The 15,465-nt window shown below is 57.3% G+C and overlaps 1 protein-coding gene across 10 annotated transcripts in view; it reads right to left on the bottom strand.

Moving 5' to 3' along the window:
* Positions 1-15,465, bottom strand: part of IQSEC1 (IQ motif and Sec7 domain ArfGEF 1) — a 119,096-nt gene that overhangs the window by 18,071 nt on the left and 85,560 nt on the right. For 9 of the 10 annotated variants that reach the window (XR_012380972.1, XM_025885718.2, XM_073901722.1 and 6 more), the window contains 4 exons: positions 9,135-9,296; positions 6,426-6,548; positions 4,914-5,080; positions 137-276 (listed from right to left, as the gene is read on the bottom strand). Coding sequence is in view for 9 of the 10 variants with exons in the window: in XM_025885718.2 (XP_025741503.1) it covers positions 137-276; positions 4,914-5,080; positions 6,426-6,548; positions 9,135-9,296 (592 nt within the window). In the remaining variant the exon portion in view is untranslated. The remainder of the gene's footprint in view (positions 1-136; positions 277-4,913; positions 5,081-6,425; positions 6,549-9,134; positions 9,297-15,465) is intronic. The other variant, XM_025885722.2, reaches the window with a different exon arrangement.

The raw sequence follows: 15,465 nt of genomic DNA, 5'->3' as shown, positions 1-15,465 counted from the left end.
CCTGCCCCTAAGGGGCCAGGTTCCAAATGGCATCAGGGCCGCTCTCCGAAGCCGAAGCCAGTGAGGTGGGCCTGGGGTCACATGGAGTGGGGGTGGGTGGGAGTGAGGGAGCCAGGGACGCTGGGTCACCACATACCGGCTTCTTCCCCACGATGAGCTTCTCCACCTTCTGCACCTGGGACACGTGGTCCTCGTTGGTCTTCAGCTCCCGCTTGCGAATGCGCTCATAGATCCCGATCAGCATCTCCCGGGGAATGTCCTCACCATCGTCCACACCTGGGCAAGAGAACGGCAGCCAGGTGTCAGGGAGGGCCAGGGCCTGGGTGGTGGTGGCAGCACTCAGCTTCGGGCCCCAGGCTCACCCCTCATTTACCAGTTTCTAAACCCAGTCAGAATGGTGATCCCTTTCCCCAGTCCTCAGCAGAACCCACAGCCGCTGAACATCTTCAGTCCATTACAAAGTGTCTCAGAATCCTTCCACCAGGACCAGGCCAGCACAGCCATGCTCCGAGGGCTTTGTGCACATCAGCTTGCTAACAGGCCTGTGCCCAAGTTCTTGCTTCACCCCTGACTAGCCATGTGACTGAATCTCTGAGCTGGGGGTTTTATTTGAAATGGACCAACAAGAGCACCACCGGTGGCTTCCCGGAGATCTTGTGGGGAAGCCAGAGCAGCCCTGGTGTTTCCCAGAAAGTGAGAATTCCATGCACCTGCTGCTAGCTGTCATCCACATCATGGGCGCAGAAGCTGAGGGCCTGGCTTTGAACCCGGGTTGCTCTGAGAACAGGCACGTACCCTTTCTGCTCAACCCTGAAAAACTGCTGTGAGGAAAACTCAGCCCCACTCAGGAGAGAAATGCAAACCCACACCAGTCCTCAGACTGCAGGCTGGCAAAAATCCAGGGGTCTGGTAACTGGTGCCGTTGGCGAGGCTGTGGGAAGGGGCCTCTCACACATTGCTGGTGGGACCTGGGCGTGGTTCCGTCCCTGCGCTGGGCCACTTGCCTGTCACAATTATAAACTCAAACCCCCTCTGGGCCACTGACTGCGTTTGGGGGGAATTTATCCCACAAGACAGGATACGCAAAAAGGTGACTCATTGCAGCATGGTTTCTAAATAGCGGAAGACTGGAGTTCACCCATGTACCCATTAATAGACTGATTAACCCACCGCCGCGCAGGAGGGCAATGAAACACACGTGCCAGGAAAATGAGCAAGGCCATAGGGAACCGACACGGAAACATTCTCTTAGATTTGTTAAATGAGAAAAGCAAGGTGCCAAACAGACGAGGGTAAAACCAGTCACACACGTTGGTACTTGCGAGAGCAGAGGGGCTCTGGTCGGTACACCAGGGACTGAATGACCCGGGCACATGGAGGGGTGGGAGGGGCTCCGCCACAGATCTTTCCTACTTTTTTTTTTTTTTTAAACAGACTACTTTTTTAGAACTGTGTTTTGTATGTGTTTTCAAAAAGATTTTATTTATTTATTAAAAGATAAATATTTATAAATAAATAAATATTTATTTATTTATTAAATCTTCAAAAAGATTTATATTATTTATTTATTTTATTTATTTATCACTCACTCAGAGAGAGAGTGAGCCCAAGCAGGGGGAGAAGCAGGCAGAGGGAGAAGCAGGCTCCCTGCCAAGCAGCGAGCCCGATGCGGGGCTCGATCCCAGGACCCTGGGATCATGACCTGAGCCTAAGGCGGACGCTTAACCGACTGAGCCACCCAGGCGCCCCTAGAACTGATTTTTAGAGCAGTTAAGTCCACAGCAAAATTGAGGGGAAAGCACAGTGATTTCCCCATAACACCTGCCTCCCCAACCCCCTACTATCAACCTCCCGCATCAGAGTGGTATATTTATTACAATCGGTGAAACTACACTCACACATCATTCACTCAAAGTCCACAGTTTACGCTGGGATTCACTCTTGGTGTTGTGCATTCGATAATAAATGTTTAATGGCACATACCCACCATCGTGGTGTCAGAGGGGAGAACGTCACTGCCCTGAAACTCCCCTGGGTTGCACCTACTCACGCCTCCCTCCCTCCAACCCCCAGCAACCACGATCTTTTATGTCTCCATAGTTTTGCCTTTTCTGTAATGTCATATAGCTGTGGCCTTTTCAGAACTGGTTTCTTTCACTCAGTAATATGCATTTAAGGCTCCCCCAGGTCTTCTCATGGCTTGATAGCTCATTTCTTTTTAGTGCTGAATAACAGTGCGTTGTCTGGAGGTGCCAGTTTATGTATTCGTTCACCTACTGAAGGACATCTTGGTTGCTTCCAAGTTTTGGCAACTATGAATAAAGCTGCTATAAATATCTGTGTGCAGGATTTTGCGTGGACATATGTTCTCAACTCCTTTGGGTAAATAGCAAGGAATGTGATTGCTAGGCTATATTACTTTGTTTTTGTTTTTTGTTTTTTTAACTGTGAGGATAATACCCATTGAAAAAAATCAATCTAGAGAATTCAAGAACAAGTATCAATAAAATAAAATCATTGCTCATCCGGCTTCCGTGCTGGTGAGCTATTCCTCCCCTACCCATCTTCCAACCCCCCAGAGGTGGTCCTGCTGCTGGACCTACTGGGTGAACTGGGGTGAGCAATTCCAGAGAAAATGTGTCCAGTGTATGTTGGGTGGGCGGGGATGGTTTCCTCTATAAAGAACAAGCTGGATGTCTGCCCAGTGCAGAGCACCAGGTGGGCTTGGGGAGACTAGAGGCCTTCCCCCCACTGCCATGCACTTGCTGTGTGATCCTGGGCGAATCCCCTCCCTCTCTGCCTCAGTTACCCTTCTGGAACACAAGGAAGATGGAACAGAACACTCCCGAGTTCCTGGCTGGAAAAGATGGGATTTGGTGGGAACGGCCCAGGCTTAGAAGACAGAACCAGCAGCTTGCTCCACTGAGAAGTGGGATGATAATGCCCAACCCCCATGCCCCAGACTGCTGGGATGGTCACGTGCAAGGGTGGTACAAACCACAGGGCCACTGACATGAGGGTGGCTGCCTGGCAGTATCTGACCCAGCAACCCCATCCTTCCCCTGGCCTTCTTTCCTCTGGGCTAATCATTTCTAGCTCCCCCTGTGGTTCCCCATACAGGGCGGTGGGGGTGGGGGGTGTCCCAATTACATGGGTGAGGTTTCCAGGCAGAAAAAAAAAATCAGTCAAATCACAAAGACCCTTAAACTCCCCCGGGGTCACCAACAGCATGTCGTGTACAGCCTGCTTTCTGCACCCTGGGGCCACACAGGACTCTGTGAAGACCAGAATCAGGCTCAGCCCTGTGAGGAGTGAGGTGGAGGGTTGACAGAGGAGCGCACATCCCTGCCCCATCAAAGCATCTGCTGGCCGCCCTCTTGTGCTCTGGTGCTGACTTGCGATTAAGGAAGTTCCCAGACTCCTTAGCTTCCTAGAAACTGGAGCTGAGACCTGAATTCCTCGGGGCCCACAGCACCCCTTAGACCTAGCGGAGGGCCACACACCCTGAGTGCTCAGTGCAGGGAACGGCCATCAGCTGGGTGGTCTGAACCAAGCCCTGGCCCCTGGGCTTCCAACTCCCCAGCTGGGAACAGGGGGCAGCCCAGCCAGCTCTGGGTGGGCATCCCCTTGGCCGGCTTGTTGCAGGGGTGCCCACCACCAGGGGGCGTGCTAGGACAGTTCAAACCCCAGGAGGGTCATCCTGTCCCAGGAGGGGGATGACAGAGCAGGGGCTTTGAAAGAAAAAAGGAGAAGAGGAGTCCATTTAAATGGCTCAACAAGCTCACAGACTTGGGACCTGATTTAAACCAGCTTTTTCCTTTTTTAAAAACATGACACCCTCAGGGGCGCCTGGGTGGCTCAGTCGGTTAAGTGTCTGACTCTTGATTTTGGCTCAGGTCATGATCTCAGGGTCATGGGATCGAGCCCCATGTGGGGTTCCATGCTAGACGCAGAGCCTGGCTAAGATTCTCCCTCTCCCTCTCTAAAAAAATGTGTGTGTGTGTGTGCGCATATCTCCACACACACATATGTATGCGCACCGGACACCTGACACTCTTTCTGAGGGGACCTCAGCCCGCTGCAGCTGGAGTTTCCCCAGGAGAGGGACAGAGTCCCTCCTCTTCCTTCCAGAGACTCTAGGTACATGAGGACATGCTCTCCCGCTAACACGGTGCACCTGGGAGACAGCTGTCCCCTTTTCAATGCCTTTCCTCCACAATGACACCAGGAAGGCCCCCCTTCCCCCTGCCCACCTTAGCACCTCAGCCTTGGGGCCTGGCCAGAAGCAGCTCTGGTGCTTTCGTCCACTGAATTCATTTTTATAGTGCCTGCCTAAGTGTGCCAAATGATACGGGCTTCCTGTTTATAGCGATGATGGAAAGTTCCTCTAAAACACACACACACACACACACACACACACACACACACACACACAGGCAAGTCAGTTTCACAAGGAACGTCGAGCGTAGGAGAGGGGGGCAAGCAGTGATGGGGACAGGGTGGGCCAGCCCCGCCTGCCTGAGGTACCCAGCACCCGGGCTCCAGACTGTGCTCCTTCGCATCCCCCGATCTGGCCTCTGGGGACCCTAGCATGCTGGGCCGAACTTTCTTAGGCCTGGCACCCCCTCTCCACCTCCACCTGTCAAACCCCTGTGCATCCTTCCTCCACAAGTGAGGTTCGTGGCACCACGAGACCCAGTCTGTGCTCCCACCGTGCGTGTCGCTGACTGTCATAGCAGTCAGCACTCTTCAGGGTCATTTGTGCCGTGTTTGTGGAACCAAGGCTCACCCTGGGTCCCTGTGGCAAGGACGGGGTGTGTGGGAGCCCAGCCCCTTGGCTCTGCCTGTGCCTGGCTGGGCACGTGTTCTGAGGGACAGCTGTATGCCAGAGCCCCGGGCCCAGGCCGGCTCACCTCGCAGGTTCTTGACGAAGTCCTCCAGCTTCATCTTCCGCTCAGGTTTGACATTGGGGCTGTACATGTCTGTGTTGAGCAGGATGATGGCGAACGCCAGGATGAAAATGGTGTCTGGGTTCCGGAACTGCCGAACCACCCCGGGGTTGCAGATGCAGTACCGCTGGCTGGGGGCCGGGAGAGGGAGCAGGGTTAGGACCTCTTCAGTCAGGGCAGGACGCAGGTCTGCCCCTCCCTCAGGATGGCTGCCGCTGCTCGGGCCCCGGCACTAAACAGCTGAGGCTGGCCACTGCCCTCGGAGCCTCAGTTTGCACATCTGGTCAATGGGGGTAACACCTGCTCCTCCTTACGCTAGTTACACCTCAGCCATCTGTCCTCTTGCTGGCGATAGGGGGTGGGGTGAGGATCGCTACTTCCTGAGGCTGCTGCTTCCTCGGAATTGGATGCAGCCCAGAAGGTGACCTAACTTTGGGCCAGTGGGGTATGAGCAGATGGGATGAGGGCATCTTTAAGGATGTACCTTAAAGGGCAGAGTCCACTCTCTTCCCCTGCCTGGAACAGGGATGTGATGGCGGGTGTTGGACATGCTACCTGGGACCCTGAGATGAAAGGAGCCTGGCTCAGGGAGGGGGTGGGTGAGGGGGGCAAACTGGAGAAGAGGAACCATTGGGTGCCATGACTAAGTCAGGAGTCATCGGAGCTCAGACGACATGGGCTTCACTCCTGTCTTCTCCATTAGTGCCGCCACCTCCAGAAAGCCCTCCTGGAAGGAAGTGCCCGAACAACCCCCTCCCAGGGCCCCAGAGTTGTCCTCCTGTTGTGTCCTCATTCCCAACCTTGGTCCCACCACTGGTGATGAGCGCTGAGGGCTGGGTCAGCGGCTGACTCGTGTCTCCCACACCTAGCGTGGGCATGGAGGATCTTACCCAGCCACTGTGTACACAGTCCTGGGAAGAATGACTGTGGGGTGGTAGTAATCACAACCTTGATTGTGGGCTCTCTGTCGTGCCAGGCACTGGGCTAAGTGTGCCCACACGCCCGAAGTGGTTTAGTCCTTCCACCAGGTAGGTGCTTTTGTGATCACCACGCTATAGGCAAGGGCATGAGGCACAGAGAGGGGAGGTTACCCGTGCAAAGCCACACAGTAAGTGGCAGAGTGGATGTTAGAGCCAGGCCATCTGGTTCTGCAGCTTGTGCTCTGAGTCACCGTGTGAGATAGGCTGCCCTTTGTGAATGGGCAGACAATGACGACACGGACTCATGAACGAGTGATGCTCATGAGGACCTGGAGGAACACAGACTGTCCAAAAGTCTCGTTCTAGAGATAACCAGCACAGCACGTGGCACACAGAAGAGGCTACTTACTGCCTCATTCCCCAGGCAAGTTCAGGGCCACCTGACCCTGCCTTGGGAACAGGGCTGGAGAGGGGGATTCCGGCCCTGAGCCATGGGCCTCAGAGCCAGGAACCTTCCTCTTCCCGACACCCACCCATGCCCTGCCCTGACCCCAACCTGAATGCCTCGATGAGCCGCTCCACCTTCTGAGCCTCCCCTTGGACCCGGATGTGTGCCTGGAACTTCCTGAGGGCTTCATCTAATTCCATGGCGGAGAAATCCATCTCATCCACCACACAGCTGAAACGAGAGACCAAGGCCCCATGAGGGTCTGCCGCCCACGCAGCCCCTGCTGGCCTTCCTGTAGGGGGCAGAGCACAAAGGGAGCCCATGCAGGGCAGGCCGTGAGCTGCCCACAGCCAGGGGACCCGGCCGTCTCTTGCCCAGAAGGGCCCTCCGCCTGGCTTCCTCCAATCACTAAACATTTCAGATTACAGCCCAAAGACCCTGTGCTTCTGGGGGAGTCGACAGACCCCCTGAAACTATAGGAAAATGTTGGCGTCCATAGCTCTGGGCGTAGCTTTCTACAGAGAGGCCAGAGCCTATGGCCTATGGCCGTTCCTGGTAAAGGCCCTCAGCGTGCACATTGCCCAGGGCACAGAACAGCACGTGACGGCAGGAGTCTTCTCGGGCTGTCTGTGAGGGATGCCAGCAGAGCCCACCCATCTTCCCCAGGAGGTCGGGGCTGTCCACTAACTTGTCGGGCAGTGACTGTGCACTGAGCCCATCTTCCCACATGGAGGGGCCAGGGTGTCTTTCAAGGGGCACCTTGGAGGACCTGTGCCATCCCCATCTGCCAATCTGCCAAGGGGAGCGGAGCTTGCAGAAATGGCTGAGTGGGTTTTGTCTGGTTCCCCTCATCCCAGCCCTGCCCTTGCCCTCCGGCACGCCATGATTTGTCCTCTGAGCCAGACCCCTGAAGGGAAAAGGTGGGGTCTGCCCCAGGGACCCACTCAGCAGGCTGTGGTGTCCAGTGCATCTATTTGTAACAAAGCCATGGCCACCCCCGGTGGCGCTGCAGAGGCCTCGGCCATAGCGGGGCCTAATCCTCACTGCCAGGGCCTTCAGTCTGGGCTTGGGCATTAACTCTGGCGCCCCCGATCTTCTCTGAGTGCTCATGGCTCTGGGGGCACCATCCTTGGAGGCTGCTGCAGAGCAGGTGGGGGAGGGCAGGGGCCACACAGGGTAATTTGCCGACTAGCATCTGAGCTGGACGCCTGGTGTGGAGGGACAGGGGTGGGGGTGGGGTGAGGATCGCTACTTCCTGAGGCTGCTATTTTCTGATGGGGGAGAACAATGCACGGATTTCCTACGCACCAGCAGCTAGCTTGGGGGGAGGGCAGGGGGAAGCCTGGGGGGAGCACAGGAATGGTTGCAGGGGGTGGGGGGCTGGCCCAAGACCATCTTAGGCCCAATTCCCTAAGGACCTCATCTGCTTTACCCTGAGCTGCTTCCTGAGGCTGGTTTAAAAGGTGGAGAGGGGCGCTAACCATATGAACAATGCAGCAGGCTTTTTCCGCTGAGGGCCAGAACAGAAATGGCAAGCAGGGAGAATGCAACCCAGGTGGGCACATCTGTCCAAGGAAGGGCACAGACGCCATTTGGCTGGCTGTTAGCTACAGCTGCCGCTAACGCCGTGGCTCACTGTGACCCGTGTGTCTGTGCATGTGCTGGGTATACGGGTGACTGAATGAGTATATACGTGTGCATGTGAGTCTGTGTGTGGTGGGTGGGGGGGACCCGGGCCAGCCCTTCCCTGGGCCCGGGTTTCCTCACCCGTATAAGAGGCTGGGGCAGCTGCCCACCTCCTTCCAGGGGAGTGCAGACATGGCGGGCACGCATGTGGACAGGCTCCTCCTTATGGCGGACACACCTGGACCTAGAAGGCCCGCTGCCCACCCCCTTGCCTTTGTTCTTCCGTCCGATGAGGCAGGGCTGGATGGATGCAAGGTACTGCCCTTGTTACTAATGGTTCACTCTTTACCCCACTTTGATTTTCCTGGCCTACATCTCGGTGTGTAGCTGCCTGGTCAGAAATATCCTCACTGGAGATGCTCCCCTGGGGCCTGAGCTGCCCTATTCCATCCTGTCCCACGGCTTTGGCTCCTTCCTCCTCTGTCAAAGGGGCTTAGTGAGACCCGACACCCACCCTTGCGTGTTTGAGGATGACACAGGGCCCGTACACAGTAACTGCTCTATAAACCCAACGGTCCAAGTGCAGGGGGCCTTTCTACTTAGGGCAGTCTCAAGGAGGAATGGAGAGACTTGGGGTACAAGCTGGACAGTGCTTCTCAAAACTGTCAGCAGTTCCCAGGGAGCTGGAAACAGGGTTTTCTGCAGAGTTGCAAGTAGCTGGGAGGGCCGTGGCTGCCAGCCATGGTTGGACTCTCACCCCTAGATCTCCTAGCCAGAAGAGACGCAGGGGAGGGAGGCACTGGGGTCCCTCTAGGCTTCTCCAGGGCTCCCCCCACCCCAGAGGGCGTGTCAGGATGGTTGGCAGTCAGGCTGGGGGACTGAGTTCACCTCCAACCCCCCAGTGCTGTAGTGGCTCGGCCCTGCTGGAGAGGGATGGAGGGGCCAAGGGTGCGTGCAGGGGGACCCCACAGGGTCAGTGTGTGAGCTATAGCGCCCGAGGGTGGAAGCACGCATGTATGCCTCGCAGGCTGTGATGTGCAAAACCATGTGGGGTGTCTGTGTGTGTCCAGGAGCAAGAAAGAGCTAAGGGGAGGATTCGGTGTGTGTTCCGGCAAGCAGGGTGAGCCTGACGCTGCGTGTGCGCAGGTGCACACCCCCCCCCCCCCCCCCCCCCCCAGCCACAGAACTCACTCGAGCACGTCTCGGTTGAACTGTTTCTGTCGGTTGCCCAGGAACTCGCCGATCATCTGCCTGCTGAGGCCCTTGCGCTGCAGCAGGAAGTGGGCTACCCCCACTGGCGTGTCAGGCACAAAGCCACGCTCGATGAGGTACTGGACGCCCTTCTCAGGCTTCCTAGGGGCAGGACGAGAGACAGGCTCAGCCCTGGCTGCCCCAACCCCTCCTGGCTTGCCCTCCTCCCTGGGTACTCCGGGTGCCCTGTCCTGGTCCGTCGGGGGAACCCAGAACTGTCCAGACCCTGCACCAGGCATAGGCTGGGACTGGGCCATCAGTCAGAGCAGGGACCGTCCCCACCCCCCCTCATGTTCTGCACTGCCCCAAACGCCCCTCAGTGTAGAAGTCACTGTCCTGTGTTTCACTGCCAGGCAGACTGGAACCCCTTGCCCAGCACATACTGGCCTGCCCTCCACCCACTGACCACAGTCTCTAACACGCGCCGAGCCCTTACTCTGAGCACCACTGTCTAGGCACCCTACACCCAGTAACTTCTCACACTCCTCCTGGGGGTCAGCACTCTTGTTACCTGAGCTGTTGAGGAGCCTGACAGCCGCGTGACCTTGCCAGCAACCTCAACTACCTTTCTCGTAAGGACTTCCTGAGTTAACAGTCAGGTGCCTAGAACGATGCATGCAGTAAAGCGCCATGGAAGGTTCTCATGACTAGCCCCAATTTATAGGAGAGGAAGTGAAGGTGCAGCATTGACCCTTCCTGGGCAAAGGGGTTTCTGGGAAGGGCTGGGCTGGCCCTGCAGGGCTGATTGAGTCCACCTGCGCTGGGAGCCCTGGGGCCCAGCTGGGCTGTGGTGGAGGGAGGCCCCCTCAGGGGCTCAGCAGGGGTCCAGGTTGGCCCTTTCCTCCCTTTGGGCCTCTGTCCTCTTGCTGGTCTGTGGCATGGTACAGGCTTGGCTGACCTCACAGGATGGTGTGAGGGGGCCGCATGTATGACCCCTGGACAGCAGGTGTCCTCTGACAACCCAGAGCTGCAGACAGGCCTGAGGAGCCGTGGAACCCTTGCGGTATACCCAGCACCCGTGCAGGGGGTGAGGGGAGCTGGGCCCCACCGCTTGCCCTGGCAGGTAGAGATCAATGTTTTGATATCCCCTAGCAGCCTGGCAGCGAGAGTGGGTATCCAGCTGTCCCCATAAACCATGCGGCTCTGGACTGACAGCAGCATCCAGCACATAGTGTGTTTCTACCTGCAAGCAAAAGCAGAGCTCCTGCTGCAAGGTGACCTTGCTATTTTTACCCCAGGATAACCACACACCCTAATATCACCTTCAGGAGTTTGGCAGGGAGCGGCTGCTGGCCAGCTGGGTCCTGGCACGGCTCCCCCAGCCCTGCCACATACCCCATTCCTCCCCTAGAACTCTGGGGTAGCCAACCAAGAGCTGCCCCAGCCCCTCGGCTGCTCACACTCCCTCACTGCCCTGCTCCACGCCAGCCCCACGGGGCCCCACCCGTGCCCACTTCCCTCTTCCTCAACTTCTAGGTCAGAGGTCACCCCGGCAAGCCCACAGACGTCTCTTCTTTAGCTTACACGACATTAGCGAAAGGAATTCCAGTGAGTTGCCAACATGCAGAAATTGGGAGAGCTCAATCCAGAATCCAGATTTCCGGCTTCTCTTGAAAAATCAGGCCATCTGGCACTCCTGGGCCTGTGCCCCTGTGTGGCCATGACCAGAGAGCTGGGCTGGGCTGCCCCACTCAGGCACCCTGTGTCAGCCACCCAGCCCGGGGCCCCAGATCCAGGCCCGGCCTGCTTCCCTGGGGGGCTGGCTGCCCTCCCCACTCGGCCCCCTCCTGTGTTCATACACCAACATCGCATAGCATCTCGGACTTCAGGATACGGAGCAGAGCGCAGCAGGAGAGTGGAACACACCACAGGAAGCAGAGTCTTATAAGGGGCCATGGGAATGCGGATTCTTCACAGATTAAGTACCCAGGGTCTACTTTTTGCTAGGTACCGCTCAGGATGACAGCAGTGAGCCAGGCTGGTCAGGAACACCCCACAATGGCAGGCTCTAATCCTTGGTCTAAAGGACAAAGGGACTGAATGATCGCTGGAGGGCAGAGGAGGGGCTCCTGCAGGTGAATCAGAGGCTTTCTCTGAGCAGGTGACCCTGGGCAGTAACCTAAGTCATTAGGGAGCTTTCTGGGTGGAGGCAACAGTGAATGCAAAGGCCCTGAGGTGACAAAGGGTTTTGCATGATCCAGGACCAGAAAGCTGTTGGGGGGGGGGGGCAGCTGAGAGTAGGGGCCCCTGGGGGAGGGGAGCTGTGCAGGCCACAGGGGGAATCTGGTCTTCCTCTGAGTGCGATGAGAAGCCCCAGTGTGTTATGAATCAGGCAGTGAGGGGACCATGCTCTGTGAAGAGCAAGGCTGGGTCCGAAGGGTGAGCTCAGGGCGGAGCTTCCCACGGGCATCCAGCCCGAAGGCAGGAGGTGGGGAGAAGCAGCCCACTTTCGAACACTGCCTGAGAGTAGGGATGACAATAATTGCTGGTGGATCCGAGTCTGAACCGGATGACTCCAGCTCCGAGTCTGAACCCAATGTGGGAGGGACTGGTTCCACCTGGCAGGTTTCACAGTGAGGTCACAGGAGAGAGGAATCTGATCTCGCTGGGCCTTGACCAGTGACCAGCAACTCGCCGAGCCACTGAGAGGAGGGATGTGGTGGCAGGAGGTGCAGGGAAGCAGCTGGGGCCGGGGGTGTGGGCCAGGCCAGGAGCTCCAGGGTCAGGATGAATAGGGCTGTCAAAGGAAGCCTCTGGAAGGCTTTACGCAGCGGAGTGGCCCACCCTTCACCATCCTCTTCAGCCAGGGCACTGGACATCCGATGGTGGGAGTCCCCTGCCTGGCAGGCCCTTGCTGGCCCCGTACACCTCGACAGGGCAGTGAGGCCCCGAGTGTGCTCTAGGGGGGGCCTGCCAGGCAGGGGTCCTCGACCCCCCCGCCCCCTCACAGAGCTCCAAGCTGATGGAAGGGGCATGTGCCCTGGATCCTGCTAAGCGGCACACACAGTGACTTGCTGGGTGAAGAGATGAGTCATTAGTGCTGCCCACCCTTGTGGCAGTTAGGGGACCAGGTGACATACTATGGCCGATGCACCGTGAGAGAAAGGTGCGTGGCACTTCCTATGGGAGCCCCACGATCTCTGATGGCGCCTTCCCTTGACCCAGGGATCCAGGGAGCCCACCTGGAAAGGACGCTCCTGCTGTCTCGTCCCTGGGAGACTTGATGAGTACAGCCCCTGGCCAGCCTGTGACGGATGCCGACGCGCCAGGGGAACAACCCGGGCTGCGTCAGCATGCCAGAGCCCATCCAGACTGGCCAAGAAGGGTGAGTCTGGCTAGGAAACTAGGTCACAGGGCGTCTCATCCCACCCCAAAGCACAGACACAGTGGTGGGGCTCTCTCTCCTCCCCAGCTGTGGCCTTACATTTCCTTCCTTAGGAGGGTGCTGCGGGACTTCTGTCTGGAACCCCAGGCCCTAGAGACACAGAAGAGGACACAGACTGGGGCTTACCCGGCTCCCGATCCTTAGGTCCAGCGAGGGCCAGGCTCACACAGAGCACACCCAACAGAAGCCCTGGAGAAGGCACACCTTCGCCGGTGTCACCAGGACCCTGTTTTAAAACCTTCCAGGGCCTCCCAACCCCTGCAGGACAAGATCCAGGCTTTCTGCCCCTGGATTCACTTTATTCATTCCACAAACATCTATTGAGCCCCTGTTCTGGGCCAGGGGTTGTGCTAGCACGCCTGTGGTCCAAAGTCCCCATCCTTGAAAAACACCCTAGCTGGAGCATGGTAAAGGAGGGAAATAACCTCCCGGGATATAGAAATACAGCACAGCAGTCACGGGCATGTTCTCTGGAGTCAAAGCCCTGCACTCATACCCAGGCTCCACTTACAGGCTGGGACAAGTTACTTAATTTCCCCGTGCCTCAGCTTTCCTGTCTGTATAAGGGGGTCAGCAACAGTGCACACGGCAGAGGTACTGTGAAGGTTAAATGAGTTAATGCCTCTGAGACTTCAAAAAATATTGTTGGTCCTGTGGTTCCAAGAGGAGGGTCAACAACAAGCAGAACTAAACCAAAGCGTTGCCATGGGGACCTGGAGAAGGCGTGTACTTCGGCTGGAAGGGGCAGGAGGGATGATCAGGAAAGGCCACCCTGGGGAGGTGGCATTGAACTGGGAGCCGGGAAGAGGGACCCTGCTAGTAAGAATGGTCAACGCAAAAGCCATATTTGACTCATAAGGCAAAGACGGCACAGAAAGGTCAAATACCTTGGCTCCAGGTTGCCAGGTGACAGAAAGCGTGCCGGGAATTTCAACCCACTCCTCCGCTCCAAGAAGCCCCCCAAAGTTTCACTCTGCTGTCCCTAACCTCACTGCTGCCGAAAAGCCCGTCTATCCAGCTGCTCAGCCAGCTCGCTTCTCTAAAGGGCCCAGAGTCAATAGGTGCCAAGGGGGACACCTGAGCCATCCATACCTGATCTGCCTCTGTGTTCTGGGTCCCCTGTAAAGGGTCCTTGAAAGGCATCAGCAGGACAGGCTGCAGTGGGAGAGGCCACAGCTTGGTCTTGCTGTCAGTCACCAGTCGGGGCCGGCTTTGCTCCACGTCAGCTGCTTATTCAGACTTGGCTGTGATAGGGGAGTGCCTGCAGACCACACCAGTGGTGTCTCCCACGTGCATCTCCTGTCCCTGGGCCGCGAGCAGTCAGTGGGGACGCCAAGCTTGTGGGGCTCCAGGAGGGCAGTTACAAGGCTGGGCACCACACTTACGGATCACCCAGTTGCTGGAGCCCCAAGCTGAGTGCTTGGCAAGCTCTTGTCCCAGTAGGGGTCTGCATGTCAACAACGGGCTTCTGTCGTTTCTAGTTGCCCGAGCAGCTGAAGAGACGTGCAAGTGGGCGGCTGTCCACACCTCCCTGCCTGGCATCTAGCTGGCCTCCAGATTTCCCACCCCACCCACTCTGTCCCCCTGGCCCCGCGGGCTGACCTCACTCCCAGCCTGGCCAGTCAGAGCCCTGAATCCTGCCGAACACCATGAGCAGTGTGGAGCGAGCCAGCAGAGGCTGACGAGAGAGGAGAAGCTCTCTTCCTGCCGGGGTTGCTGTGAGGCTGGACCATGACCCCGGGACGGCTGGCAGGCCTCCTGCCCTGGTGGGGCACCGACAGGAGATGACTCTGCGGAAAATGGCCCGGAGATGCCCAGCAGCTTTTCAGGTCCAAAATCTGTTAAGGCCTCTGCTTACACCAGTCTGACTGGGTTCCTGTCACTTGCAATGGAGAAGGCCCTGATTGACAGAGACCAACACAGGGTCTGTTTACCTATGGTGCCCAAGGATCCTCTTGCGGTTAGGAGGCTGAGCCGTCCCTGTGACTGGTCTCAGTAGACCATGGGAGGAGGGACTCAGCAAGTTCAGTACTTGGACAATCTCTGCATGTCTGGAAGCGCCCTTCAATTCCGTAATCCAGGCTCAAATGCCCCCAGCGTCCTACAAAGGAGTGATGACCTTCCATCTGCTCACATACTTCCAGGGCCAGCAAGCTCACCACCTCTTCAGACTGTAGTTCATGCAGCTCTGATTTTTACAAAGCTTTTCCTGATGCCGGGAGCCCAAGCTGAATGGGGCTTGCCCTTACTACAGACAGCAGGTGGAGGAGTTACCCTCCGTCATGACTGTCTGCCCTGCAGGGCCTGCCTTGGCATGGTTTTCTTCCCTGAGAGACTCAGCACCAGCCACCCCAGACCCAGGACATGGCCACGGACCCCCAGGGCTGTGAGGGTGGTGAGGGCCATGGGCTGGATGGGTAGCTCATGTCCAGGGGAATGGGAACCCAGCCTCCTTCTTAGTAGCTCAAAGTGCTCCGAAGAGAGCTGATCTTTCACCAGAACTCTGGAGCCAGCATGTCTGGCTCTGTGGCCTCGAGCTAGCACCTGACCTCTCTGAGCCCTGGCTCCCTAGAGCCAAGGGTCACAGGGTCACTGTGAGGATTCTGTGAGCTGACGCACATGGAGTGTTCCACACAGTGCCTGGGACCTAATATGTTTATATGGGCTGGCTGTCGTCATTGGTATTTTCATTACTCACAAGAAACACCTCACACGTGAGGAGCACGGAGTTGGGGCTAGCAGATCGGGAGCCCACTCCCAGCTCTGCTGCTCACTGAGAGAGGCTGGCCCAGCTCTGTGGCCTCTGAGCCTGCTTCCCACGCAGGTAGAGAGCAGCTAACCGCCCAGGGACGCAGGAAGGGTGAAATCTCAGAGCACCGCAGACTC

This window comes from Callorhinus ursinus, unplaced genomic scaffold, assembly GCF_003265705.2.
Source record: "Callorhinus ursinus isolate GAN/ISIS: 27379988/994484 unplaced genomic scaffold, GSC_fseal_2.0 scaffold15, whole genome shotgun sequence".
Lineage (NCBI taxonomy): Eukaryota > Metazoa > Chordata > Mammalia > Carnivora > Otariidae > Callorhinus > Callorhinus ursinus.
This window is presented reverse-complemented; position numbering and strand designations above follow the sequence as displayed.